A 26,405-nucleotide genomic window follows, 5' to 3' on the forward strand; every position below is an offset into this window, starting at 1 on the left:
TCTCTTTTTCTACAAATCCCATAATGCATGTGTTGATAAACTTGATGGTGTTCCACCAACGTCTCTGAAACTCTTTTCATTTTCCTTCAGTATTTTTTCTTTCTCTTCCTCACATCGGATAATCTCAGTGGACTTCAAAATGCTGATTTTTTTTTTCTTCTGTTTGTGCTGATGAGCTGCTCTAGTGAAGTTCTCATTTTTATTACACTTTTCAATTCCAAAATTTATATTTGGTTCTTTTAAATATATTTTTTATTAATATTCTCCATTTGCTGAGATACCATACTCATACTTTAGTGCTTTAGACATGGTTTCCAAAGATATTTGAGCATATCTAAAATACCTGATTTAAGGGTACCTGGCTGGCTCAGTTGGGAAAGCATGCAACTCTTAATCTTGGGGTTGTGAGTTCAAGCCCTACCCTGGGTATAAGATTACTTGAAAATAAAAAATCTTTAAAGAAAAGAAATATCTAATTTAGGGCTCAGTTGGTTAAGTGTCATCCTTAAGCTCAGGTCATGATCTCAGAGTCCTGGGATTGAGCATCATGTGGGACTCCCTGTGAGGGAGCCTGCTTCTCCCTCTCTTCCCTACTGATGTCCTCTCTTGCTCTCTCTCTCTCTCTCTCAAATAAATAAAATCTTTTAAATAACATACCTGACTTAAAGTCTTTGTCTAGACAAAGTCTAGGCTGGGCTTAGTCCAATGTCTGGGCTTCCTCAAGGACAGTTTCCATTGATTGCTTTATTTCTTTATATGGGTCATACTTGTTTCTTTATATACCTCATTTTTTTTTTTTTTTTTTTAAAGATTGTATTTATTTATTTGACAGACAGAGATCACAAGTAGGCAGAGAGGCAGATAGAGAGACAGGAGGAAGCAGGCTCCCTGCTGAGCAGAGAGAGCCCAACGTGGGGCTCGATCCCAGGATGCTGGGATCATGACCTGGGCCGAAGGCAGAGGCTTTAACCCACTGAGCCACCCAGGCGCCCCAATATACCTCATTTTTTGTTGGAAATTGGACATTAAAATAATATAACATGGCAATTCTTAGACTCAGATTCTTCCCCCTCCCCATGGTTTTTTGTTGTTGTTGTTCTTACTGTTTATTGTTTAGTGACTTTTTAAAAATAATTCTATAAAATCTGTATTGTCATGTGGAGCCACCAAAGTCTCTATTCAGTTAGTTTAGTGGCCAGCTACTGACTGGACAGAGATTCCCTTAAACACTTGGAACCAGTAAGTCTCTCAGTCTTTGCTGAGGGATTCTGTGTATGTGTTGGGGTTCTCTTTCAGCACTTAGCCAGGCAACTGACCTTAGCAACTGACCTGCTTGTGTGACCTCAAGGTAAGAGACTGGGGCCTTTTCAGGTATTTTCTGAGCATGCATACAGTCCTGCATATGCATATGTTCTAGGCTCCAAGAATGTATTGTTTTCAGAGTCCCCACCAACAATTCATTCCCCATCTCTTCCAGCTATGCTTTCAGGTTAGCCTATTATTTGCCCCAATTGATATTCATATTCTCAAGCAGCCCAAACAAATGCTTCTAATTGTTTACAACAAACACTCCTGGGGAAAAGGCTTTTCACAGGTGATGAACTCTAAGCTCCAAGTCCTGATGAGTTTGCGTTCCAGGTTGGATCAAATAAAGTCAGCCTTGCAAGTGGAGTCTTCCAGTTGCCACTGGACAGGTCAAATGATTATTTTCTGGGAATGAGGCTTTGAAAGAGTTCCAACCCCATTCCATCCCCACGATGATGCCAGAATGTTGGTTTTCAAGGCTACCACGGAGCTGGAGGAGAAATGGGAATAGGGGAAGTTAAAATGCCACAAAGTTCATTGTTCTTAAACTCATTTGGCTATTATTCTGGAATAAACATTCCCCAGACTGCTGCAAGCACTTTGTTAATTTACAGAGTTCTGAGAAAGTTGATTCTGACAATTTTTGCCAGTTTTCTTATTCCTTTTATGGAGAGAACTTTGGAGGTCTTTATGCATTTTTGCCATCACTCCTAACCAGTTTAATGACCCCTTGTCTTTAGCCATTCTTTCTGGTAATTACCATCTTAGAGGGGAAACCAAGCACAGATCTATTAGAGCACATCAAGGCAGTAATGAATCCTGGTCCACAGATTAATGAAAGAGATGGGGGGGCTGGGTGGCTCAGTCGGCTAAGCGTCTGCCTTCAGCTCAGATCATGATCATGGGATCCTGGCATTGGGCCCACATGGAGCTCCCTGCTCAGCAGGCCCTCTGGGTCTGCTCCTCCCCATTTGTGCTCTCTAAAAAAGAAAATAATAATACATATATAAATCTTTTTTTTTTTTTTTTTTTTAAAGAGAGAGGAAAGCACCTTTAGGAGACGCTGCTAGGTGATTTGTGAGCTTTTTCACTTAATATTAGTCCCTAAGCCTAACATATATACTGAAAATCTTTGGTGTCCAGTTTCTTGCCCTGGTCCCAAGCATACCTGAATGAATCTCTTCTCTAGTTCATGGGTTATCTCATAGCTTCACTTTTATGTTTTCCAGAAACCCCTTCACCAGCTTCTAATCACAGCTTTTCTTATAGGTAAGAGATTATGCTTCCTTTCACTGGGAATCTCTTCACACTGACATTCCGCCAGCAGTCTTGGGGTTACTTTTCTACTGGCTTATACCACTGAAGTTTAAAAATCTACCTTGTAAACGAGAGAGCATTTAATAGTACTGTGTCTTATATATGTCCAAATTACTTTCAGTCACAAGCAGGGTATTTATTTCCTGTCTTGTCTAAATATATAGGCTCTTCCTTTACATGTACTTTTTACCTTTACCTTCCTTTTCTCTGCTGATGCTTCTTTTTCCCCTCCTTAGGCCTTCACCTGCTTCTTCGGGACAGGGGACTTTTTCTTTCAGACCATCACTAAATAGTGGAAATTCAGGCCACACAAGAGTTCTCACCCCCAACAATTCAGGTATGTTAAATAACATTCCCAAAGGAATGGAGCTAAACATTGGCATATATACTAAATAAAGATTTTCAAGGTGAAAGGAAGTTAAGAAGAGAATGGACTTAATAACCTACCTTAAATTGCTTAGCTAAGTGTTTTTCTGACTAGTGTTCTACAGAGTAAGACCTACCTATTTACCCTGACCCATAAGTAAAACTGCCAAAGAACTGCCCAAGGGAGTTTTCTTTCACCATTCCAATTCTATCCTTCAGATCAGAGGGAAAGCAGAACCCCACTAGAGAGTCTTCCTGGTTTCCAGCTACCAGTTCAGCAGGTGAGCCCAGGCTAATCTAACTTGCCCGCATATGAAAAACTCACATGGTTAGGCCTACACATGAAATGCCTTTTTGGTCTCCTGTTAAGGTGGTAGACTATAACCAGTGGAGAATGACAAGAGTTTCAAATGTGGTAATCATATGTTCGCAATCTATCAGGATGGTCTCAATTTCAAAAATTCTAGACTACCAGATTAGCTTCCTAGTTTGGGGTTTAAACTGAGAGGTCTTGGCCAATGTGAACTAAGTGTGTAGACACAACTAACATTCCCAAAAGTTCCACAAAAAAATATTTCAGTGGAATAGATCTTTTGGGTAGAGGTACTGCTTGAACAAGGAAAAGCTATGTGCACTTCTCTAGACATGGTTAGAGTAACGCTTTATAAATTTACGGGACTCTGATACGATATAGGTAATAAAAGAAAAAGGGTATGGGAATGAGTAGAGAGGTTTGTAAGGAGCTCTACATGAAAAGTCTAGTCTTGTCTTTTAAGTTAACTTTTACGGCCCAGGTTTTGACGATATTTAGGCCCTTTTTCAATGCCAAGCTCCTGGTGACCCCAAGAACATCCCAAGATAGGTAAATATTTTGCTCTCGTATTCCAAATGCCCTTTATTTTCACATTGGCAAAAAATTAGGATCTAAGCCCTAAGAGGCAACACTGGGGAAATAACATCCCTGAGATCTTCACAAATGGAGAGGTTAACCTACAGATGAAAAAAGAATCTACAAATATCTGGCCCCTAATTGGATCCTGATTGAAACAAACTGTAAAAAAACAAAAACACTTATGAGAAAGTTGAAAACTGAACACCTCTTGGATATTTGATATTAAGAAATTGTTAATAGTTTTCTTTTGTAGGCATAATGGCTATTATAGTTATATTTTTTAAAATAGTCTACCTTTTAGAGATAACATAGTAAAATATTTAAGGATAGGAAGTTAAATGATTCTCTGGGGTTTGCTTTAGTATAATCTAGTGGACATAGGGCATAGAGAGAGGAGAAATGAAAGAAAAACTGGCTATGAGTTATTTGTTGAAGTTGGGTGTCAACTCATTATACTACTTTACTTTTGTATTTTTTGAAAACTTCAATAATAAAGTTTTTTAAAAAAAGTTATTAAAGGAAGTGTCACCTCCCCAGAGGCATAAGAATCCTGCCTCACTGCTAATCCTCTTGGCATAGTCTCCAGTTTCCTCTCCATGTCTTCCAAGATAGTTTTTTTTTTTAATATTCTGCCTTATTACCATAAGACAATAAATGTTCTAAGATTTTCATAATTAGCAACAAATCCTTTGTCACACTAGGTGTATCAAATCTTAGTTTGGAAAAGTTAGTTCATCACACAATGGAGAAAACTATGGGGCAGTAGCAGTGGTGACCTGCTGTCTTGATAAACTTCATGTAATGGTTTGAGAGGGCCTTAATTACCCTTTTTGTTATAAATGCCCTATCTGCCTTCCTTCCCTCTGCTGCAGACTCTCTATGAACAGAGACAGATGGGATTAGCCAGGTCAAGAGAAGCATGGACTACTTCCAGATAGATCATCTTCAAGGTCTGATCTAAATATGTTGCTTAAAGAAGGCCTATAGCATCCAATACCCATTAAGTGCCTTGGAAAATGTTTCCCTGCCTTGTTTCCTGGTTTCACTCTCTTGACTTTTATGATATACATCCTCTATTATCTCCTAGGAAAATGGTCAGGCATTATATAAGGATAGTACTACAGGAAGATGTTTAGCTCTCTCCCACACTCAAGTAGCTCTCATTTCCTGCAACTTAAAGGTTGTAAAAACAATTCTTGGCATCATTGGGGGTGAGAGGTAATATACTCATTAAGTATGGTTTATTTCTTTATTTCATTCTTTCAGCTTTGGATATATTCTTCCATTGCCAATGTTAATAAGCAACAACGCTGTTCCTTGTCCTAATTTATTATACTTCTGTTGCCTATTGTTTCCTCTATGCCTAGTTAATTATGTTGGTTTTCCTTTGAGACCTAGACTTTCAGCTGACTAAAGTATATAGATAAAATAAAGGTGTCCTTTTATTGTTATTGCAACTCTATTGGTTTTATATTACAAGCTCTGAATGGTGGAATAGGCAGAGACTACCACAACTTAGATGAAACCTGTATTCTTCTTTGGGTACTAAACAGAAATGAGGAATTAAATGAGTCAGCCACTGGCAGGGAGACCAAAAGCAAAAATACTGAAAAAGTGTAAAGATAGCAGACATCTGCCAGAAATAAATTAGGTCCTGGAAATGACCCTGAAGCTGAACTAGGATTCCCTACTCTTTCTGGAACTCTGAATTTATTTTTAAAGGCATTTCTAGACACCTGGGCAAGAGCCTGTGCTGTAGCAGGTGCAGGAAACAAATCTGCCCAGTGATAGATACTAATACACTGCCTTTCAAAGTTTTTGTTCCTTTAATTTTTTTTAAAGATGTATTTATTTATTTTAGAGAGCGTATGTGCGCATGCAAATGGGAGAAGAGACAGAGGGAGAGAATCCTCACACAGAGGACCCACTGAGCACGGAGCCTGATCTCATGCCCCATGAGATGATAACTTAAGCCAAAACCATGAGTAGGGTGCTTAACTGACTGAGCCACCCAGGTGCCCCAAGTTTTGTTTTCTTAATCTACCTCAATATATCCTGCTGTGGAAAAAAAAAAAAGTATACTAAATCAGAATGTTAATGAATTTGGCTCCATTAATCTCTAAACCATAGAAGTGGCAAAGTGGAGGAGAGAGAAACAATTTTATTTGTGACTTCCACTCTTATTTCTAGATGGTTAACTCATTGAAATCTTTATATCTGACTCCATCTGATGGAAACCATTCTAAAACATCAATAATCAATCCAGTTAAAGAGCTGGGTCCCTCTGTCCCCAAGACAGATCCTATAAAAAGAGAGGAAAAAGTCTCAATTACACATAAATTGAACCAACACCAGAAAAGATGAAATATTAGTCTCTGTCAAGTTAGGCAGGAGGGAGTTTCAGGTTTGTAAAACCAAACCTGGAACCTACCTGCACCCACCTTCTGAACAGTAGAAACCATCCCTCTCCTTTATTCCTCTGTAACCTAATTCTACTTTTTAAAAGGACATTTCCCCTAATTCCCACATCCAATAAATATCCAGTCTAAATTATTCTCCACCCAATTATTAAACTTTTCACAAGCTCCATGGGGAAGATTTACCCTGAGACAAATAGTGAACAGAATGGGGACTTTGGAAAAAGATTAAAAAAAAAAAGTACAAGGCAAAAGTGGTCCCAGTATCAGAAATGAAAACATTCTGCTACCTGTGCAACTCAGTAACGAGGAAGGTAAACCATACAGTCACGTTGGTGTGCATTAAGGAAAGACTTGTGATGAGACTGGGACATACTAAGACTCTTCGCTGTATTATACATAGACTTGTGCTCAGAAAGAAAAGGCGTGTGAGGCAGCCTTACATTCCAGGGAAAATGGTGGGACTGGGGTCTGCACTGGAATCATCAATTGAATCAAAATTCTTTACTCTTCTTTTCCAGTCCTCCTATAGATGTATGGCCAAGGTCTGGGCTTTCCATAGCACACTAAGGGAAAAGAACAGCAGACATGAAGAGAGCAAAAGCCTTTTCCCAGCCCATGGTTTGGACCAGATCCTTAGCACTCTCTTCACTGAGACGAAAGGACTGATTTCTGCTCATCCAATCCCCACCTCTCTTTAGATCCTATGGTCATCCTCCCTGGTCAACCTTCACTACATCCCCAATCCCCCAACCTCAAGAACACAAAGCTTTTCAGTTGCCACAAAGTAATTTTTAAAATGTGGTTTCTTTGTTTAAACAGTTACTAAGTTGGTTCATCTTTTAGTAACAGACCTTCCCTCCCCTAGTGCCCCCGACTCAGTCCTGTATGATCACATCGTCATCATCATCATCCTCTTCTTCCTCCTCCTCCTCCTCCTCTTCATCCTCGTCATCTTCTGGCAGTTCTTCCTCCTCCTCTTCGTCCTCTTCATCTAGACAAACCACCACCTCAGCTGGCTCAGGTAATCGAGAGTCAAACCAATCCAATACCTGCTGGGTGCTAAGCCTTGATGCCTGACTCAGTTGAGGGATATCACTTTCCCGTAGCTGTTGATGGGCTGCCCAGTACCTCTCCAAGGGTCGTATATCCGGTGGGGGTGGGGGGTTCGGCAGAGGTGGTGTCTCAGCCCATTCATTCAAGGAGCGGGTTGAAGGTGGGGGTGTGGGAATTGCTGGGTCCTGGAAACTAGAGGCACCAGGTACTGCGTTGTCCCGAAACCATTTTAGTTGCCCATGCTTCAAGGCATAGCGTGTGTCACCAAACCACTGAATGATCTCAGGCCGAGGTAAACCAGTGATCTGTTCTAATTTATGGTAATCCTCACGCCGTGCCCATTGGCACTGTAAAAAAAAAGATTTGAGGATAGCCAGCTGCTCTTTGGTTTTGCGCTTGGTCTTTCGCTGGCGTTGCATATCTGGGGAAAGGTAATCTGCAGGGCCAACCCTACCTGGTACTGAGTTATGTCTTAGCCCCTGGGGCCAGGCTGGCTCCAGATGTGGGGGCAGTGCCTGTTCACTGGGTGACAGTGGCTGAGATATACAGCCTCGTGACTGGAGGGGTTTAGAGGTGGCAGTAGCTCCATTAGCCAGTACCGGGAAAGTGGAAGAAGAGGTAGAGGGAGAAGAAGAAGTCATATTAGATGTTGACTCCTGCTTACAACTACTAGCAAGTAGTGAGATTGGTGGGGGCTTATCCCGAGCATGTGGCTGGTGGACAGCTGTGGAGTGGTTCCAGGAAGCAGAACCTAGGCCATGTGACTGGTGGGGACCCCTGCCTGCCTGCTCCTTAGAGAAGCCACCGCTTTGAAGATCCTGCCAAAAATCTGATTGGTGCGGGAATGCCCTACTGCCAGGTACCATCAGGGGTTCCTTTGCTTTCTGGTGACTCAGCAGCTCTGAGGACTCCTCAGGTTCTACCTTCAATCCTTTCATTTGGGTGGGCTCACTAAGAGTCAGGGGTACTATTCCAAGACCCACTTGTTCTGGAGGTGGCAATGGAGAAGGAGGCACCTCCTCTGGGGGCCGCCCCGCATGATGAGTAAAAGAGAGAAGGGATTTGAAATGGAGCTGGTCCCGATGGTAGACCACTCGGGCTCGAGTCTCTTCTATTTCTTCAGATGACCAGCTAATGCCACAGCGGAGGCGCTGGGCCATGAACCAAGTCTTTACTTTCTCCATCTGCAGCCCATAGCGTAAGCAGAGAAGGGCAATGTCTGCTAGACTGGGATAGGGAAAGTAGCTGAAGGTTTGTAGCAAGTGTTCATTGCCATCCAGCTCACTGGTCTGGGCTGCTTGGGTCCACACAAGCTGTAGCTCCTCGGAGATTGGAGGCAGGCAGATGAGCCCCGCTGGGGAGCTATTAAGACTGCTGGCCTCTTTATTAGGAGGCATGGTGCTTTCTGATTTGTGCCCTTCAGAGATAGCTGTAATAAGAAGAGAAACAGCTCAATCACTGGGGCTCCTCTTTCAGCTTATTGCTCAATTTCTGCCAAACAAAATGCTGGACTCCAATACAATCAACTATCTATGTGTACCATGTTGGATTGCTTTTAAAGTGCTTTAATAATTTCTCATTTAATTTTCCTAACTTTATGAGCCTGTTAAAATTCCTGTTGTACATATGGAAAAACCAAAGTCTATAGAAGTCACATGACTAGTAAATACTATCACCAGGACAAAAATCTGTCTTTAGAGATTAAGGAGGAAAACTCATCCTTATGTAGCCTTAATTTTTCTCATTCAAACTCACTTCATCCTCTAAGTCCATGGAACAGGAGTCACAAAATGAAATCTCAACCATAAAAACATGAAGTGGAGTAATCTCAGAACTGATGCAAATTGCTTTAACTCCTGGCAATTTACGATTCTCAACCATAAAAACATGAAGTGGAGTAATCTCAGAACTGATGCAAATTGCTTTAACTCCTGGCAATTTACGATTATCTCTAGAATGTCAAGACAGGTGGGAAATACAAGAGAGGAGTATCTAGAAGGCAGGACAGCACTGTTCCACTGCCCAGCCCCCAGCCCCCTTTCCTCTTCCCTTCTTGATGGTGGAGTCCTTCAGGGAGGGGAATGATAGTGCCTTTAAGCCCTAAAACCAAACCTGCTTTATTTTCTCTCTGTAGGATAAGACACAGGTCAGATATCTGGGATAAATGGGGCTTACTCCTCCTGGGTTTTGGGGTCCTATGGGGGTAGAGAGAGGGAACTGTTTCCACCAAGTCATCCTCAGAACAAAGGTTAGCCCCTCCCCCCAGCCTTTGTCTCTTCCTACAGCTCAGTCTCTCTCTGGGGAGCCTGCAGAGCTCCCTCAGACTGTAACAGCCCCTTCACACAGGGCGGAAGGCCTGCCAGTCTTATCTCTGCAGCCCAGCTTTCTTCTCAGGGCCAGGTGGGCAGATGCACTATGTATCACAGCCAGGTCCTGCAAGCTCCCTAGCAGCACCACTGCTCCCGGGCTGTGGGTTGTGGGGGCTGCAGGGAGAGCCCCTGATCCTGCATCATGCCTGAAATACCTGCTCAGGTTATTTCCCAGAAAATTCTGTTGACCAGGTTTTAACTCAGCTCCCTGGCTGGGCATTAGAAACTCTTTAACACATCTGTCACCCTTTACTGTTAGAGGAATCCCATCTGAGTTTATATTTACTTCTGATATGTTAAGGATGGGACAGGATTCCTAGGTAAAAGCTACATGATGAACCGAGAAGAATCTCAAGTCCAGGACGTTACAGTATATAGTGGTATCAAGGGATTTTATATGACAATTAGAAAAATTTGGAAGCATTTTAATGAGTCTCCATTACCTTTTAACAATCTGATCTAATGAACTGAAGGCCATGCAGATCCTAAAGGCTGTACAGCTTGGAGAGAACCTGAAGAGGGTAAATGGAGGCGGCATGGCACAGTGGGTAGAAATGTGATCCCCGACTAAGGCCAACCTGCAGTCTGAATCCCAGTTCTGCCACTTACCAGCTATATGATCTTGGGCAAGTTACTGAACTTAAAGGAGCTTTAGTTTCTTCATGTGTAAAAAATGCACAGTGTTCCATGTCTATAAAGCTATATATTTTCACCAGGCACCTACTATGTGCTAGGCAAGACCTAACACAGCTGTTGGGGTGGGGGTCTGGGGTGAGGCAGATTTGAGGTTAACTGCAGCTCCACTCCTTCCTAGAGTGTTTTCTGTCCTTGGGCAAATTATTTAATCTCACAAAGCCTTAGTTTCCCCTCAGAAAGAAAGGCGGTGGAAACAGCACCTTCCTCCAAGTTTATGGCTAAATCAAAAAAATGCAGTTGATGTGATGCCTAGAACAAAGTAAAGGCTCAATAAATGGCAGCTTTTCTCATTACTTCAGCCTCACAGGTGATCTTGATATAACAGAATGCCATTCTCCTCCTAGACACGGAGGGAAGTGAAGCAAAGACTGCATTCTTTAAAATCATTGTTTTTCATCTCTCTTTTCAGGGTCCTAATTCTAATGAGCAGTGGAGAAAACCAGGATATCTATGATTTTATGCTCTTTACATTTTGGGAGTTGGATATCATTCCAGAATGGATTTTGCTGCTTTAAAAAAAAAAGTATGAAAACCACAGCTTTAGGAGAATTGAATCTGTATCTTGGGTATAAATCCTTTTTGATTGCCAGATGAATTGCCAATGCAGTACTAGCTCTACCTTTACCCTCCAGGTTCATCCCAGACACAGTTGAATGGCCTGTGAGCAACTGCTTGCACAGATGGGTGCTAAACCACCATTGAGACATTGTGGCCCACCAGGAATACCGCCAAACCTAAGCTGGAGAATACTTTATGATTGCAGCACTTGACATTTACTTAACCTTATTTGTGTCTGTTTTTTAAGGACACAATTATACTTTAGATAAGAGAAAACTGTGGTCTAAGGAATAAAGCAGTCCAGCGTAAGGAATGAAGACTGCCAGACAGGAAATAAGGCAGGCACAACTATAAGCCTTACAAGGAAGCATTTTGTTTTCATTCATGTGGTTTGCTATCCTCCAGATTCTCATGGTATCAGTTTGATGTTTCAGTATAATATACAGTAATGCAAATACCGTATTTGGGGTACTGCATACATCCAGTTTTCCAATTACACAAAATAAACTGTGGAAGATTTCCTGATGTAGAGTGGTGGCTTAAATCAAGGCACAGCTAGCTGTACAGCTAGCTACCTGGTATCTCCCTGGAAGAATCTGGTTTTGACGCAGGAAGAAACTACAACCGGAGTGTGGCTCATGAGAACTATAACAAGGAGAACAGACCCCACATTAATCAAAACCACAGTGAAGACACTACAGTGTCTTGTGTTCTTATACCTCCATTTGGAAAGAGTAGAAAAAGAAGGGAATCAAAACTGGAGAGATAAAGACTCCTATGGGCAGAGATGGTAGTGATGATGGGATTACCAATTCTGAATAATTACTAAGTTTGTATCCTTATTAAATATATATGCCCTACCGCTCCTTCAAGTAGCTAGTAAAAAATATGAGAAAAACATATATAGAGGATAACACCCTTCGTTCCCTTTGTGCTTTCCATACCTGTGGACTGATGGCAAAAAAGAATGGACTAACTTAAACTTCCAGGTTAGGTATACATACATTCCTAGGAAAAAGAGATGTTCACAACTTTAGGGCTGATTCTAGACTTATGGATAAAGCAGGAGACAGTTCAAATGAGAAACTAACGATCCTGCAAAATTACCCTATATCTTTATTCAGAGAAGAATTGGAGTACTGCCTGAAATGTGTTTTGGTGATACAGTTTTAAGGGCCTTAAAAGAATTTTCAGTGGTATTCAACTTACGTGCTTCTCAACTTTTTGGGTCATGAACTTCTCTGAGAATCAGATAAAGGTATGGACCACTCAGAAAGGTATGACTACCCCCACCATAAACATCCAAACTTACACATTATATATATAAACTCAAAGGATTCACTGGCTGCCCAGAAGCCCAATTTAAGAACCTCTGCCTTATGTCCTTCCAACTTAAAAAAAAAAAAAAAAAAAGAGTGATGGTAATTGCTTAAAGAGGAACATACTGCTTGATATGAATGAATGGAAAGAGTGGATGGAATACTCAAGAGAATTTAAGTCTAGAAGGGACTGGATATTGGTGATATTAATTGGAGAGAGTGGGAGGGAGAGGTGTTCAACTGGGCCAGGAGTGTGACTTAACTGATCCACTGGGGTATATGACCAACACCCACAGTGTGCCATGTACTAGAGGATGGTAGGCTACTCTCTAGTGTGCCAAAATCATCTGCTTCCTTCAGCTGCCCTATGAGCCTGGACCAGTTGTGGGTGATTCCCAACCTGTTTATGCCTGTTTTTTCCTTATTTATTTATGTAATAATGTAATTAAATATCACATAAGCCTATGAAAAATTAGTGCGCTAAAAATTGTTTCTATGAAAACAAAGTCAATTGTTAAGGCGTTGTACAATTGTTGAATTGGGAGTAGCAGGGAACTATAAAAAACTAGAGGGGCAGGGGACTTAAAAATCTCAAACGTATTCTGCATTCAGATTGCTCCAAAAGTGTTTAAATTCTCACTGCATTAAAACAAAACAAAACAGCGGCGCCTGGGTGGCTCAGTGTGTTAAAGCTTCTGCCTTCAGCTCGGGTCATGGTCCCAGAGTCCTGGGATCCAGCCCCGCATGGGGCTCTGTGCTGGGCAGGGAGCCTGCTTCCCCCTCTCTCTCTGCCTGCCTCTCTGCCTACTTGTGATCTCTGTCAAATAAATAAATAAAATCTTTAAAAAAATAAATAAAACAAAACAAAAAAACCCTTGAAATCATACATTAGAGGCAGTGGCACATTAGAATTACCTGGGAAATTTAAACCAGGGAACCCTCCTTCGTATTTTGACTTAATTAGTCTGGACTGGGGCCCAGGCATCAGTACTTTTAAAAGTTCTCAGGGTGCAGCCAGATTTGAAATTCGCTTGTGTAGTTTATATGGAAAGACAACTGGGATCTCCAATCAGCAGACTTACACAAAGAAAACGCCTGGACACTACCCCAAAAGATTGGTGCAATGAACATACTTTTAATGACAATGCTTAAGAGATGTATGCATCATTTAAAAAATTCCCAAGTTTAACTGGCTTGTTTTTTTCAATCATTGCCATTTACCTGTCCTACTCATATTAAAGGGCTTCAAATGTATGGTGAGAAGGAGGTTCATATGATAAAAGATCTCCTGATCTGGGCCCACATTACCAAACAGGTCTCAGCTTGAGTCTTTCAGTTTAGAAGTCTCAGATTAGGACACAAAACCAGGAACCTCTGAGAACTCGGGTTCTCACTTTTTTGGTTTGTTTTCTGAGTATGGTTGGGTAGGGGGTCAGAAGGCACAGTTTCTCCCAAACCTTTCATTCCCAAATACCACCGCTTCCCAGAAGTAAGACCAGGTTTCTGTACGTGTGTTGAGGTCGCCAGGAGGTAGTCGTGGGGGGAGGAGGAGAGGCCTGGGAAGGAAACGTTTCTCCTATCCTCCATTTCGCAGGCAGTCTATAAGGCTCCAAACTGGGTCAGAGAACAAAAAGTTGCTGCACTTGGGGCGATGAGCCCCAGGAAGCATTCAAATCTCAATCCTCCCCTCGCGGGGGGCGTCCCAACCCAGCCTTCCCCTCCTCCCTACACACCCACTCACCCTCCCCCAGTTACAACAGGGAACCGAAAAGTCCAGAGAAAGGAGAGAGAACCGGGCGACTTCGAGCCTAGAATTCTCCAACCCCCCCCCCCCAGCGCGGGGATGGGGCTCCGGAGGTCGGAGATCGTACAGGGGCTGGGAAGGTAAGTCGAAGGGGCTGGGGATCACTCACCGCGGTCCGGCCCGGGCGGCGGCTCCCAGCCTCGCACCATGGGCCGGGGGGAAAGGGGGAGAAAGGGCAGGGGGCCTCCGGGGTGGGAGTGGGGTTCCCGCCCGGTGCGGCCTGCTCCAAGCCCACCCGCGCGGAGGGCCGGGACCGGGACTGCCCCCCCTGTCCCCGAGAGCGCGCCCGTTTAGCCCAACCCTGCTCGAACGAGTTGGAGGCGGGGCGGGTGGGTGGGGCGGGCTCCAGGGGCGGTGCCAAGGTGGCCCGTGGCCCGATTGGTGGAAGTAGGCAGGCGGGCACGGGCGGAACGCACTGGGCCGGCCATTGGCTGCGTGAGTCTCGGCTGAAGTCGGTTATTGGCTGGGTGGGCCTCAGCCGGGTTGGCTATTGGCTGCTTGGGGCAGGGAAGATGTCCCCCAGGGCCACGGTGCTGTGAATGGTACCTCCTCCCACCCCACCGCCCCCCACCCCCCGCTTTCAACCTTTCCGCGCCGGACCTTGGGAGTACGCTGAGCCCTGGTCCTCCCGGAATTGCCCGAAGGAATTCACAGGAGTTTGTTCAGTTGTCCAAGACCAACTTGCAACTACTCCCCATTTGTTCCTCCTGAAGGAAGACTTTTTTCAGCATCCCCTTGTCAGCCTTATATGCGAGTAGAACCAGAGCGGAGCCGCGCCTGCCCAGCCGAGGGCAGTCAGCAGCGTCACTGTGAACGAAGCGCCCAGAGCAACCGGGAACTTGTTCTCCAGATGGATCAAATGTCTTGCAGCCTGAAAGATGAGGATCGCAGCAGCCCGGCGCCTTCAGAACACTGCACAGGTGTTCCCACGGACTAAGTGCCGGAAGGGGGCACCTGTTTGCGACCCCCCAGACAATCCGACCCCTAGGCCCCACTCTCTGTCCCAGTGAGGAGGACCTTCCTCATATATTTGAGGACCTTGACTTTCGCTGTCAAGAAAAAGATGGCAACAAAATGGGACTTTTCACCAGAGTAGTCACATAAGTTGTGGGACAAAAGTTAATATATTTGGAATTTGTGCCAAAGCTTGTATACTTAAGATTCTCGGTCTTTAGACAAAAACTCGGAAACAGTACTTTCTGAAGTGATTCTTTTGTTCTCATATGCTGATCTTTGAAAAAGTCTCTTTTTGCCTTTAGGTCACTTAATAGTTTACACAACTACAATAATTTATGAAACAATTTCAGACTTTGCTCTGTATCCCACAGATATCACCCCTCCCATATACTTCCCCCCAAACCAGTGCCCACTATGGATTCTTTATTGCTCCAATTTAAGGTCTAGAGCACTTTCATGGTCGTCAGACATCAGAAATGGTTTTCAACTTCAGCATTGAGCCTCATGTTAATTTGTACCTGCCCACCTCCCAGCCCCATTACATTCAGTATAAATTTCAACCTCCTAAGAGCCAGCCCTACAATCTTCAAACTAGTATCCAGCAAAAACATCAGCAAAACCTAGATGTAAACAAAGGAAAGATATATATACTCAGCTTTAGAGTTGGAAACTTCTGAATCCTCAGGGTTTAAGCTAGGGCTCATAGTACATAACAGATTTTGTCTTAAATCATGACTATTACCATGCCCCAATAGTTTGTATACGATAAAAGAAAAAGTGAAATATTTTAGGCAGCAGCAGCCCTCAGTTTTCAGTGAAGTTGTTCTCCCATAATCCAAACAAATACCAAGACTGGGTTGATTGGGAAGAACTCATGATTATCTGGCTGGAAAGCCAGTCAATGTCTGCGGGAACCTAGTGCCTGCCCCTCTATAGAGGGATCAGTTAGGCACCCTGGGCAACACTGATCACTGGCTTTTGGAAATAAGAAATGTGGACCTTTTCTGCCACCTTTCTTGTCTCATTAAGACACTCACTCCTGAGACTCAGGAGTAGGGAGCAGAATTAAAGACAGGTTTAGGAGAGGGGAAATTAAAGGAAAGAAGAAACTCATCTGCCCCTTTTATAGAGTGCGTGCTAAGCTTCCCTCTTTTTTTTTTAAGATTTTATTTATTTGAGAGAGAGCGCATGCGCAAGCAGGGGGCGGGACAGAGGGAGAGGGAGAAACCGGCTCCCTATTCAGCAGCGAACCTGAGCCCAAGGCAGACCCTTAACTGACTGAGCCACCCAGGTGCCCCGTGAAGCCTCCCTCTTATGTGGATTTCACCCTAAAGCTTTAGAAGATGGAGTGGACTAGGATGGGGATTGGAAGAGAGGAATAGATGCAGGCTGACAATATCAGAGAAGGGAGGGCCCCCACCTCTAGCAAGACAACAAAACTTCTCAGCTCTTTCAGGGACTGGTGCTGAAAGAATGGGGACTTGTCATCCTCAATGTAGAGATGTTAATTCCCCATCTTTGGTGAAAATTCTCTCTTCCTTTGCATGGCTTAGATATAAGTAGGATTAACCAGAGGCACATTTACCATATACCTAAGGAAACTTAAGTTTCAAGGTCACCACTTGCACAGAACTCTTCCAAAGCACTGGAGAAGCTCCAGGGTGTGTTAACATGGTCGTGGTTTTTTGTAAAATTTGAAAAAAAAAATATTTAAACTGCAATTGGCTAAGATTGATGTCTCTTTCCTTTCTGATTTCCCCTCCATTATATTTCTCCTTCTGTCAGGCGGCAGTGGAAAGGCCATGGGTATTTTGAGATTGGCTAGAGAAATGGAGTTGGGGATACATTTAGTTTCGGTTGAGTAGGTATACGACCGTGGTTTGCTGTAATTTCTGTAAATACTTTAATAGCCAGTAATACGTTAGGGGCTGAACGTGTCATCCATTCCCCCCACCCCACATTCATATGATAAAGTCCTAACTCCGGATACCTTAGAATATAACTGTATTTGGAAATAAGTTCTATAAAGAAGTGATGATGTTAAAATGAGGTCTTCAGGGATGCCTGGGTGGCTCAGTCAGTTAAGTGGCTGCCTTCAGCTCAGGTCATGATCCCAGGGTCCTGGGATGGAGTCCCACATCAGGCTTCTTGCTCGGCAGGGAGCCTGCTTCTCCCTCTGCCTCTGCTTGCCACTCTGCCTGCCTTTGCTCTCTCTTTCTCTGACAAGTAAATAAATTAAATCTTTTAAAAAAAATGAGGTCTTCAGGGTGAGTCCTAATCCAATATGACTGGTATCTTTATAGTAGGAAATTTGGACACAGACATGAACATAGAAAAGACCATGGGAAGACATAGGGAGAAGATGGCTCTAAGGAAAGGAACCTCAGAATTAAGTAAACCCTTAATTCTGTGGCTATGTTGATCTCAGACTTCTACCCTCCACAACTGAGAGAGAATTTCAGTTTAAGCCACCCAGTGGGTTGTATTTTGTATGGCAGTTCTAGCAGACTAATACAGATACATTAATCCTAATGTCAACAATCCAGAGTATATTAGTCATTCCAAATTTGTAATGCTCTGAAATTTTACACATGTATCAAAGAAATTTGATAGTTTTTTTCAAGTTTGGCAAAGATCTAAAAAATCATGTAACAGTATCACTTATAAAGTGTGAAGGTGAAAATTTTCTTTTTTTTTTTAAGGTGAAAATTTTCTAAATCACTAAGAAGTCTTTTAAAAAGCAATCATGTAGAAAACAATTACTTTTCTGTACTCCTTATAGAAAACATTATAATCATCAATATGAAAAATCTATCAAGGAGCATGCACCCAAAAACAAAATTGTAAAAAAAAAAAAAATGCTAGTCAAATAGGCAATTTCTAAAATTTGGTATTTTTCTTGATTTTTATTTTATTTATTTATTTTTTTTTTGACAGGCATAGTCACAAGTAGGCAGAGAGGCAGGCAGAGAGAGAGGGAGCAGGGAGCAGACTCCCTGTTAAGCAGAAAGCCCGATGCGGGGCTCGACCCCAGGAGTCTGGGATCATGACCTGAGCCAAAGGCAGAAGCTTTAACCCACTGAGCCGCCCAGGGGCCCCTTGATTTTTTTTTTATATTTTGGTGTCAGCTCCTTAAAATTTTTAATTTATCTTTTTCATTCTAAAGTTTTCACTTTAGTGTATCTATTTTTCTTTTAAAAGGCTCCAAAAGTTGTATTTCAGGCACTCCAAAACTTGGATCTACCTGGAACAAGCCAAGTGGATATGGTGAGTTTCTGCCTCACTTAGGAGAACCATGCTTCACCATTCTGTGCCCTGTCTCCTAAGAAATACAAAAGCTGAGGGCTGACCAATCAGAACTGCAACTATTGAAGATTTGGGAGAGCAAAAGCTGCAGTGGAGTTTGTGGAAGAAGGATTTCAGACAGACCTAGCACTAAACTAAGGTACGAGAGGCCTGGAAAGGCATTTCGGCCACAGAGGGACCTTAGGCAGTAAGCCATGGAGAAGAACCCTGGGAAGCCCGGCTTACCTCTCTTTGGGTGTCTGCTCCTCATGCTGACTCTACTCTTCAGCATATCTAGTTTCACAACGTAAGTGTGGGTGCTCTGCTGTGACATCACAACTTGGCCATTATGATGTAATGAGGAGGCATCTGATTATTCTCAGGCTAGGCTTCCCTACTAGGAACGTCTGATTATTTTGTGGGTAACTGGATTCTCTCATTGTTCAGGTGATGTGGGAGTCAATATTATGTTAGAACTTGATCTTTTTCGAGGATGGCTCACTTGAATACCTGTTGCTCCATTCTGGATTAAACAGAGGTCTTTTTTTTTTTTAAGATTGTATTTATTTATTTGACAGAGATCACAAGTAGGCAGAGAGGCAGGCAGAGAGAGAGAGGAGGAAACAGGATTCCCCACTGAGCAGAGAGCCCTATGTGGGGCTCGATCCCAGGACCCTGAGACCATGACCTGAGCTGAAGGCAGAGGCTTTAACCCACCGAGCCACCTAGGCGCCCCTAAACAGAGGTCTTTGCTCTTTCCTTCAGTGCTTACGGAGCAGAATATAACTTAGATGGCCCCCTTAAGGAAGAAGAGCCCCCGCCCCCAACCTGAAGGGAAATTTGGCACTTTTACCCAAGCTGTACCCTTTAACTGCACCAGGAACTGGTACTGGGTGCCAGGGGACTAAAGCTGGGTCCTGATAACTTTCCTACCACTACCCAATATGGTGATGGGATTCTGTTGGGGTGTCTTATACCAGGGCTGCCCAATCCTCCATATCTTTTGCCGACCCAACTTTTACAGAGCAATAGGATACCAGCAGACAGATTTTTAAGAAATGAGATGACCAAGATACCAGGGGGTGGGAGAGAGGAATCTCATTTCTGGGTCTCTTGCCACCCTCTACCCCAAACAAACGATACTTCTCAGTATTTTATGATAAACTTTCATGTTTTGACTTTATTTCAAGTATGAGGTCTTTTATCCAGAAGGGAAGGTAGTTGCATGAGGAAGCTGAAGTGAGGCACAATAGTAGTGGGTTTGGGGCCCAGTGAACAGGGCTGCACTGTGAAGAGGGTGAGGACGCTCTGGGAGGGCCTGATGAGAACAGTGGTTTGGGGAGATCCACATAGCAAACTTTCAATTCCTCTCCAAGTTAGCTAGTCAATGGGTGGATTATTCAGTCTTTTTAGCAACTTCACTGTTCCTTAGCAATATCACCAGAAGTGCCCAAGCTGGGAAAACAGAGAAAACTACAAGTGCCTTTTGTTTCTTTTTATGCCTGAATAGGGAAGGGAATGGAAACTAGCAGCAGAAAATGAAACATTTATAATATTATCCCTTGCCATGAAAAATTATGGGTCTGACTATAGAGGCCGCTTTGTAGCCTGGGAGTGGGATATGGTCAGGAGGGGTTGGGGTTAAGCCCTATCTTGAGCTGCACTAACAAATTCTCTCACCCTGCTGAAATCTCATCTTTGGACCTGTGTCCTCATTTGTACTGGAGCATGGACCCAGTGATCTCTAAAGACAAGCTTTTCCAGGTCTCTGATTGTATGACCTTGCAGAATGCAAGGACCCAGAGATCTGGAGGAGCTCCAGAGAAACGCAGGTGTTAGAAGCAAGGGAATGTGGGAGTTCGATTGGAAAGTTCAGGAGCCAGGGCTTATTGTGAAGAGAAATGAGCTACAGTCATAAAGAGAAACAAAGGTACGAGAGGAAGTCTGTCAGACAAGCAAGTATAGGGAGACATCTGAGGTCTAGATGAGAGAAATGGGCAAAAGTGTTTCAGCTGTGTGGCTTCAAGGACCCAAGCCCCTGACCAGGATAATGTTTTCTCTTCTAGCACTGCCTGGTCCACAGCTGACCTGTATACACCAAATTGCTCCTGCTCATATAGTCAGCCTTCAGGGGAAAGGACCCATCCCCGTAATATCTAATACATCTCTAAAGATTCCACCAAACTCCTAGTGCTTCCCCTATCAGATTAGACTATCGGCTTACCCCAAGCCCTGGGGCAGCTCTATGTGGAAAGAACTAGAAGATTCAGGTGTTGGTTCTATAAAGCTGAAAATGACGGGGCAGGTAGGGGGGCGGAAATCATAGCTCTTCTTAAACAGAAAAAACTCGGGGTTCCCTGTCTCCAACCAGTTTACATTTATCCACTCAGTAATACCCGGGCTCGCAGAGAGAGCCCAAGCACAGACCATTCAGCAGTTGTCCTACTCAGGGATACTCTTTAATGGAAACTTTAGGGATTGGTCATTTCAAGACCAGTCAGGGGAATGGAAAGTGTGTCACACCAACAGGTGCAGAATGTTGGTTAGGGGCAGGAGAGAATCCCAATGTAAGGAAAGCTGAAGTTCACATGGGTTCCCAAGTTCTCTAGCAGGCAGGCGGTGTGGTCCTCTTGCTGATTCTGTAAGAGCTGGGACACTGGTACAGGAGAGAGCAGCAAGCTCCTGCATGGGAGCTTGGGATCCTCCACTTTGCCTTCTCTAAGCCACTTCAGTAAACTGGGAGGATGGGAAGGCAGAGGAATTAGAAACTGTGGTCTTTTCCTAATAAGAGATTACATATGGCAAAGTTTTCAGTTTTGTTTTTGAAGGAAAAAGTGTGATAACATGGTTATACACAGAAGTTCTGGAGATCCTGAGTTCACAACTCTAGCTGTGCCATTCACCAGCGATGTGATCTTGAACAAATTACTGAGATTTTCTGAGCGGTTTCCTCATCTCTAAAACAGGGATAATATTTCTCAACTGATAGGGTTGTTCTGAAGATTGTAATGCATGCAAGACACCAGATTTGAGTGGATAAGTACATGTGAGCTATTACGATTGTTAATACAACATGACAATAGTGCATACACATTAGGCAAGAGATTAGTATACACTGAGCCCCGACCTAGGCTCCCTCTCCATCATCCTTCCTTGGGCCCTTCATTGATGACTAAAAAGTGCTTTGCTTGGTGGCTTCCAGGAGGTTCTTTCTTCACTTTGCTGGAACTTTGACCTGAAGGTGATCCACAAGATGCATGAAATTCTTTTCTTCTTCACGTAAGGATGCTGTTTAAACCGGCACTTCTTTGCGGAGTGACTCGGGGTTCCTCTCTTATGGCCATCTTCCTTCAAAGGACTAAGGCTTTGGAAAGGAGGGGCCTGGTAACATGCCCCATACTCTGTTCTGAATGCATGTATGGGCATGTATGCATGCACCCTCTGACTCAGTAATAAGAGGGGAATTCAGACATTTTTGAGAAACTAGTAATAGACAGAAAAGGGTGTGGGGAGCTGGTTTACCTGGGAGCAGCTGTTCATCTGCATCAGGAACTGCTTCTTTTCCCTCTTCTCCCTCCTAGAAGACTGTCAAGAAGGAGCCTGAGGGAGGAAGGTGGATCAACCATGGTCTTGGAGAAAAGGAAGTAGGTTCTCCACCCCTTCTGGAGGGAGAAGGAATAGCAGAGATCAACAAGGATGAAGATGGAGGCAAATGGAAAAGAGAAAACGAAGGTAAATACCTATATATTAAAAGAAAAATTAAAGTGATGAGAGAGGGACAAGGAAAGAAAAAAGCAAAGAGCTGAGGAATAGGGTAAGAGAAAGGAAAAACTATCAACAGAGGTTAACCAGGAAGGGAGACCTAAGGCATGATGGTGAATGGATAGAAGAGTCCAGCTTTCCCATTTCACTTGCTCAGGGTATGAACAGACTGCCATCTTCTGGTGCCATTTAATTACTAAGTGGCTTTGTTTCTTGATTTGAAATGTTTTCTATTTCTTATATTCATAAAACCTTTATCCTCAAGAGATCCTCAGCATTGTTTCATCTCTGGGGCTCCCAAAATCATTTTCCCCAACAGAGATGCACCTGCCCAGAACTGTCTCAAAGTACCTAGACTGGAAGTCTGTGGGAGCAAGAGCAAAAAGTATGGGGCAGAGGATGAGCTGCAGTTTTGAAAAAGGGTCTGGAATACCATCAGACTGCAGCTGCTTATGGGATGCTTCCTGGGCTCTGGGACATCTGTGTCAAAAACTGGAAGACCCATCCTCAGCCCCAACCAAATGCTGGGAGTGCTGTGTGTTCTGAACTGCAGCACTCCAAATGTAGGTTGAAGAATGTGGCTTCTTATCTACACTCTGCCACTCATGGATCATAATATGTCAAAGCAAGAAGAGACTGTGAGAGATCACCTAGTTAAAAATCTAATTTACCAAGGAGGAGACTGGGGCCCAGAGACATGAAATAACTTTGCCCAAAGTAATACAGCTAGTCAGTGACTCTTTCCTCCCAAAGCAGAATGATAGTGATTCTTATGATTCACTGTTTCTTGACAAATACAGTGCATAAAGTGCTTAAAGGTCATTAAAAGGCACTCCAGAAAGGTAAGGCTGTCATTTTTCTGGAAGGCCCTGAGTGTACCAACTCCTCAGGCATGACATTATTTGGCTACAAGGACAGGCCTGGAGTTGGTTTAGCCTTCATTTTAATCCCCAGGGCTGCCTGGAGGAGGAGGTAGGAGCTCTGATTGCAGCCTGCCATTACTCCCCAGCCAGTCAGGGGGAAATGAAGCCTGGGATCGTCGGGAATGACAAGGGAATCCTGTCATAATGCCAGGGGCTGGGAAGCAATGGCCAAGTTCCTGGGACTTAAGCAAGGCAATTATGGCTGAGTATAAAACTAAGATGGGCTGGACTGAGGGACCTGAGGTGGCAACGGCGGGTAAGAAGAGGGAATGAGCTCGCAATCCAAGTGACTTAAGCAGGGTGGACTCCTACTTCAAAGTACCTCCTCAGTCTCAAAGAGGTACCCTAACCATCTGCTTAAGTCTGACGAACCCACTTACTTTCTCCCAGGACTAGTTCACGGTATCACCATCAAGCCCCAGTCTTTTGCTTTTTTCCTAATCCTTCCAGCGCCCTTTCTGGTTTCCTTTCTTCTATGCCTTGGGTTCCTATCAGTCACATCCAACTCTGTTTTTCCACCCCGACCTCCCCGACTTTCGTTGATTCCGCCCACTCCCCGCACCCTTTTGATTTTTCCCATCCTCCTCGCCCTCCCCCACTTGACTCTCTTGGACAGCTCCCAGCCAATCTCCGTTTCTTTCATTCCTCCCCGCCAAATCTTCGGGCTCCCCCAGCCCCTGGGTGCCTTTGGTTTTCCCGCCGTCGGCCCAGGCGTCTCAGATAAAGTGGATCCATCCCTGGGGCTCCGGGTTTCCGCCACTCCCGGGGTGCTCGGGCCCTCGTAGAGCATAGTCACGGCCGCCGTTGTTGTCCCAGAACTCGTGGCCGGTCACGCAGTAGCGCAAGGCGAAAAGCAGGGCGCCCCCAATGGGTGGCGCGGGAAGGCGGAATGCGAAGCGGTCTGCACGCGGCGGGGGCGGTGCCGGGCCGGCGTAGGAGGCGGGTGCCTCGCGTTGGCTCCGCCAGCCGTCCGCGCTCCAGCGCACGCTCACGCGCTTCTCGTACGCCAGGTCCAGCACGCGCGCGCTCCCGGCCACGCCCAGCGGGCCCGCCTCTGCGCGTTCCAGGCAGATGCGCTGCGCCTGCAAGCGGGCGGCAAAGCCGGGCTCGCTGGCCGGCTCCAGGGCGGCGCGCGCCTCCTGAGGGAAAGGGGAGTGGAGGGGAGAGGAGAAACGGGGGACGGGGTCAGGACGAGGATCGGGGCCAGTCCGAGGCCGATCCCGGCATGGGGCAGTTGGAGTGGAGCCCAGCTGAGAGAGTGGCCCCAAAATGAATGAGCAAGACTAAGTCTAGGGTTGGGGAGGGACGTGGGTGTTGCTTGATAAATCCTCTCCCACACGCCCACAGCGGCCCGCTCGGGGAGGTCCCGGGAAAGGGGCGTGCTGCTGCCGCCCGCCTACCTGGAGGCCGCGGGCGCGAGGCTGGCACGGCCCGAAGTGGCGGAGGGCGTCCCTCTGCAGCTGGATTTGCACGTGGCGGGGCACCCGGGGCAGCTCTCCGGGGCGGAAGCGGCGCACCGCGGCCAGCTCCAACCCAAGCGCGTCGGCGAAACGCACTCTCTTACGGGTGTCCGGGCTGCGGCTGCGGGGCGCCCGGAGCCCGCCGCCTCCGGCAGGTGCAGAAAGGGCCCGGCGACCCCGACTCGGAGCGTGAGCGCGGGATCGGGCCCCAAGGCGCGTCCCGCCCTCGCCTGGCTCCACCTCCGGCTCCTCCTCGAGGCTGGGCCGCTGGCTGCGGTAGTAGGCACGCTCTGTTAATGCAGCTATGAAGCTCAGGTTGCGGGGGATGTCGGTGCGGGGGGGCCGCTCTCGAGACATGGCACCCCCCGCCCCGGCGGGGCAAGCCCGCAAGGCCGCCGCGTTGCCCTGCTTTCCTCCAGCACGACCGCCCGGCGTCGGCGCAGAAGCCGCCCCTCGCCGTTGCGTACTCTCCTTGCTGTTACCTCCAGGATCCTCCACCTCCTGTAGCTGTCACCCCTCCGTGACTGCCTTCTCCTTCAAACCCCCCCCCCCCCCCCCCCGCTCTGACCGTCAGCTCTCAGGATTTTAGACCATCACCTCCAGCCTCCTGCAAGCTGTCTGCTCTGAGCGTGCGCTCAGCGGCGCTCACCCTCCAGTCCCGCGGCCCTCTCGGCCAGGCCCCCGCCCACAGTCCTCTGACAGGTGGCTCCCCATCTGTCTTTGCAGCGTACCAGGGGGCGGGGATCCACCTTCCGGTCCTGAGACCATTCAGGCTTTTTTTTTTTAATAAGCGGCTTCAACCTCTCTGGCATGGGAAGAGTTAATGCTTAAGGGAGGACAGAGTAACCTTTCCTTTTCTTGCTAAGGATGGTTAAATATGCTCAGCTTGTGACTTTCTCTTCAGGACTCACCATTTTCTTTTTCAAACCCTAGGCTCTAGGTTTTGGAGGGGGGTTACAGGGAGTGCACAGAAGGAAAGGTCATAAAAACTAGGTAGTGTCTCAAATACAAACTAAGGTGTGGCCCTCAAAAGGATGGGTGGTCCATTAGAAAAGAGTTCTGAACTGAGTTGTCGGAAGACAGCTCTGGTCTCACCTCTGGCAGTATTTTGCTGTGTGATCTTGAGCATGGCATAACTTCTCTGGACCTCAGTTTTCTCATTTGTGAAAAAGTAGAGTTCTTATCTGTAATCCCACTGCAAGTCCTTTGAGGACAGAGGCTGTGTCCCAGTCACAGTTTCAACACATAGTTTCAGCACATAGTAGGCTCTCAAATTATTGAATGAATGAATGAACACACAACTCTCTTGAAGTTGGGACTGTGGAGTTCTAGTTCCACTGGGAGCTTTCAACAGGGGCACAGAGCTGGCTTTTTTTTTCCTCCTTCATTTTGTTCTACATTAGTGAAAAAAAAAAAGTGAAGTATTTTGTGTAGTTCTTTTTTCCCTCTAAATCTCCTACTGATTTTGTATAACACAATGTACGTACTAGGTACGCCTGTAAGAGTTTTGCAAATTTTAATTCCTGTAAATCCCCATCAAAAGAGTAGGGGGTACTAGTATGCCTATTTTACAGGTGAGAGATTTGAAGAAGAGAGGGGCTGGGACTCTTGCCCAGAGTCACACAGGCAATGATTGAGGACCTGGGATTAGAACACCAGCAGCCCAGTGCTAGAGCCCACTCTTACCCACTTGGTTATATAAGATTAAAACATTTAGTAGTAATAGTTAACATCTTCAGAGTATTGTAATGCGGAATCTTAGAGTAGAAATGGAATCACTAAATTTAAAACAGCAGAATCGTTTAACTGTAAAATCACAAGTGACTAAGCTGGAAATAAACCATGAAACACATACTATCAGAGGCTCAACCCATTGAGCCACCCAGGCACACCTCTTATTTGCATTTTAACTCCATATT

At 45.1% G+C, this 26,405-nt stretch overlaps 3 protein-coding genes across 14 annotated transcripts in view; 1 reads left to right on the plus strand and 2 right to left on the minus strand.

The window, feature by feature from the left end:
* The window catches only part of RNF212B (ring finger protein 212B), a 36,092-nt gene extending 24,406 nt beyond the window's left edge, over window positions 1-11,686 (plus strand). For 3 of the 4 annotated variants that reach the window (XM_046009951.1, XM_046009947.1, XM_046009949.1), the window contains 4 exons: window positions 2,535-2,574; window positions 2,859-2,959; window positions 3,208-3,269; window positions 4,753-5,643. In XM_046009951.1, coding sequence (XP_045865907.1) covers window positions 2,535-2,574; window positions 2,859-2,959; window positions 3,208-3,269; window positions 4,753-4,818 — 269 coding nt within the window. In that variant the 3' untranslated portion in view covers window positions 4,819-5,643. Of the gene's footprint in view, window positions 1-2,534; window positions 2,575-2,858; window positions 2,960-3,207; window positions 3,270-4,752; window positions 5,644-11,050 lie in introns of those variants that run through there. The other variant, XM_046009948.1, reaches the window with a different exon arrangement.
* Window positions 603-14,436, minus strand: HOMEZ (homeobox and leucine zipper encoding). Of its 4 annotated transcripts, none has more exons than XR_006818830.1 (4): window positions 14,209-14,436; window positions 7,152-8,782; window positions 1,001-1,795; window positions 603-783 (listed from the first exon to the last, which is right to left on the minus strand). XR_006818830.1 is itself a non-coding variant. In XM_046009946.1 (2 exons), exons 1-2 carry the CDS (start codon window positions 14,246-14,248, stop codon window positions 7,176-7,178), a joined length of 1,647 nt encoding a protein of 548 aa, XP_045865902.1. In that variant the 5' UTR covers window positions 14,249-14,436; the 3' UTR covers window positions 5,852-7,175. The 4 variants fall into 4 exon arrangements, 1 of the variants encoding a protein (XP_045865902.1); XR_006818828.1 differs by having other exon boundaries at window positions 6,741-8,782; XR_006818829.1 differs by lacking the exons at window positions 603-783; window positions 1,001-1,795 and adding an exon at window positions 5,852-6,182 and having other exon boundaries at window positions 6,741-8,782.
* Window positions 14,437-19,498: 5,062 nt separating this feature from the next.
* Window positions 19,499-25,076, minus strand: PPP1R3E (protein phosphatase 1 regulatory subunit 3E). 6 transcript variants are annotated; one of them, XM_046007059.1, is made up of 4 exons: window positions 24,427-25,076; window positions 23,626-24,165; window positions 21,864-22,003; window positions 19,499-21,077 (listed from the first exon to the last, which is right to left on the minus strand). In XM_046007059.1, exons 1-2 carry the CDS (start codon window positions 24,841-24,843, stop codon window positions 23,743-23,745), a joined length of 840 nt encoding a protein of 279 aa, XP_045863015.1. In that variant the 5' UTR covers window positions 24,844-25,076; the 3' UTR covers window positions 19,499-21,077; window positions 21,864-22,003; window positions 23,626-23,742. The 6 variants fall into 6 exon arrangements, with proteins under 6 accessions (XP_045863015.1, XP_045863013.1, XP_045863014.1 ...); XM_046007057.1 differs by having other exon boundaries at window positions 19,499-21,705; XM_046007058.1 differs by having other exon boundaries at window positions 19,499-21,722.
* Window positions 25,077-26,405: the final 1,329 nt, after the last annotated feature.

This window comes from Meles meles, chromosome 6 (genome assembly GCF_922984935.1).
Source record: "Meles meles chromosome 6, mMelMel3.1 paternal haplotype, whole genome shotgun sequence".
Taxonomy (NCBI): domain Eukaryota; kingdom Metazoa; phylum Chordata; class Mammalia; order Carnivora; family Mustelidae; genus Meles; species Meles meles.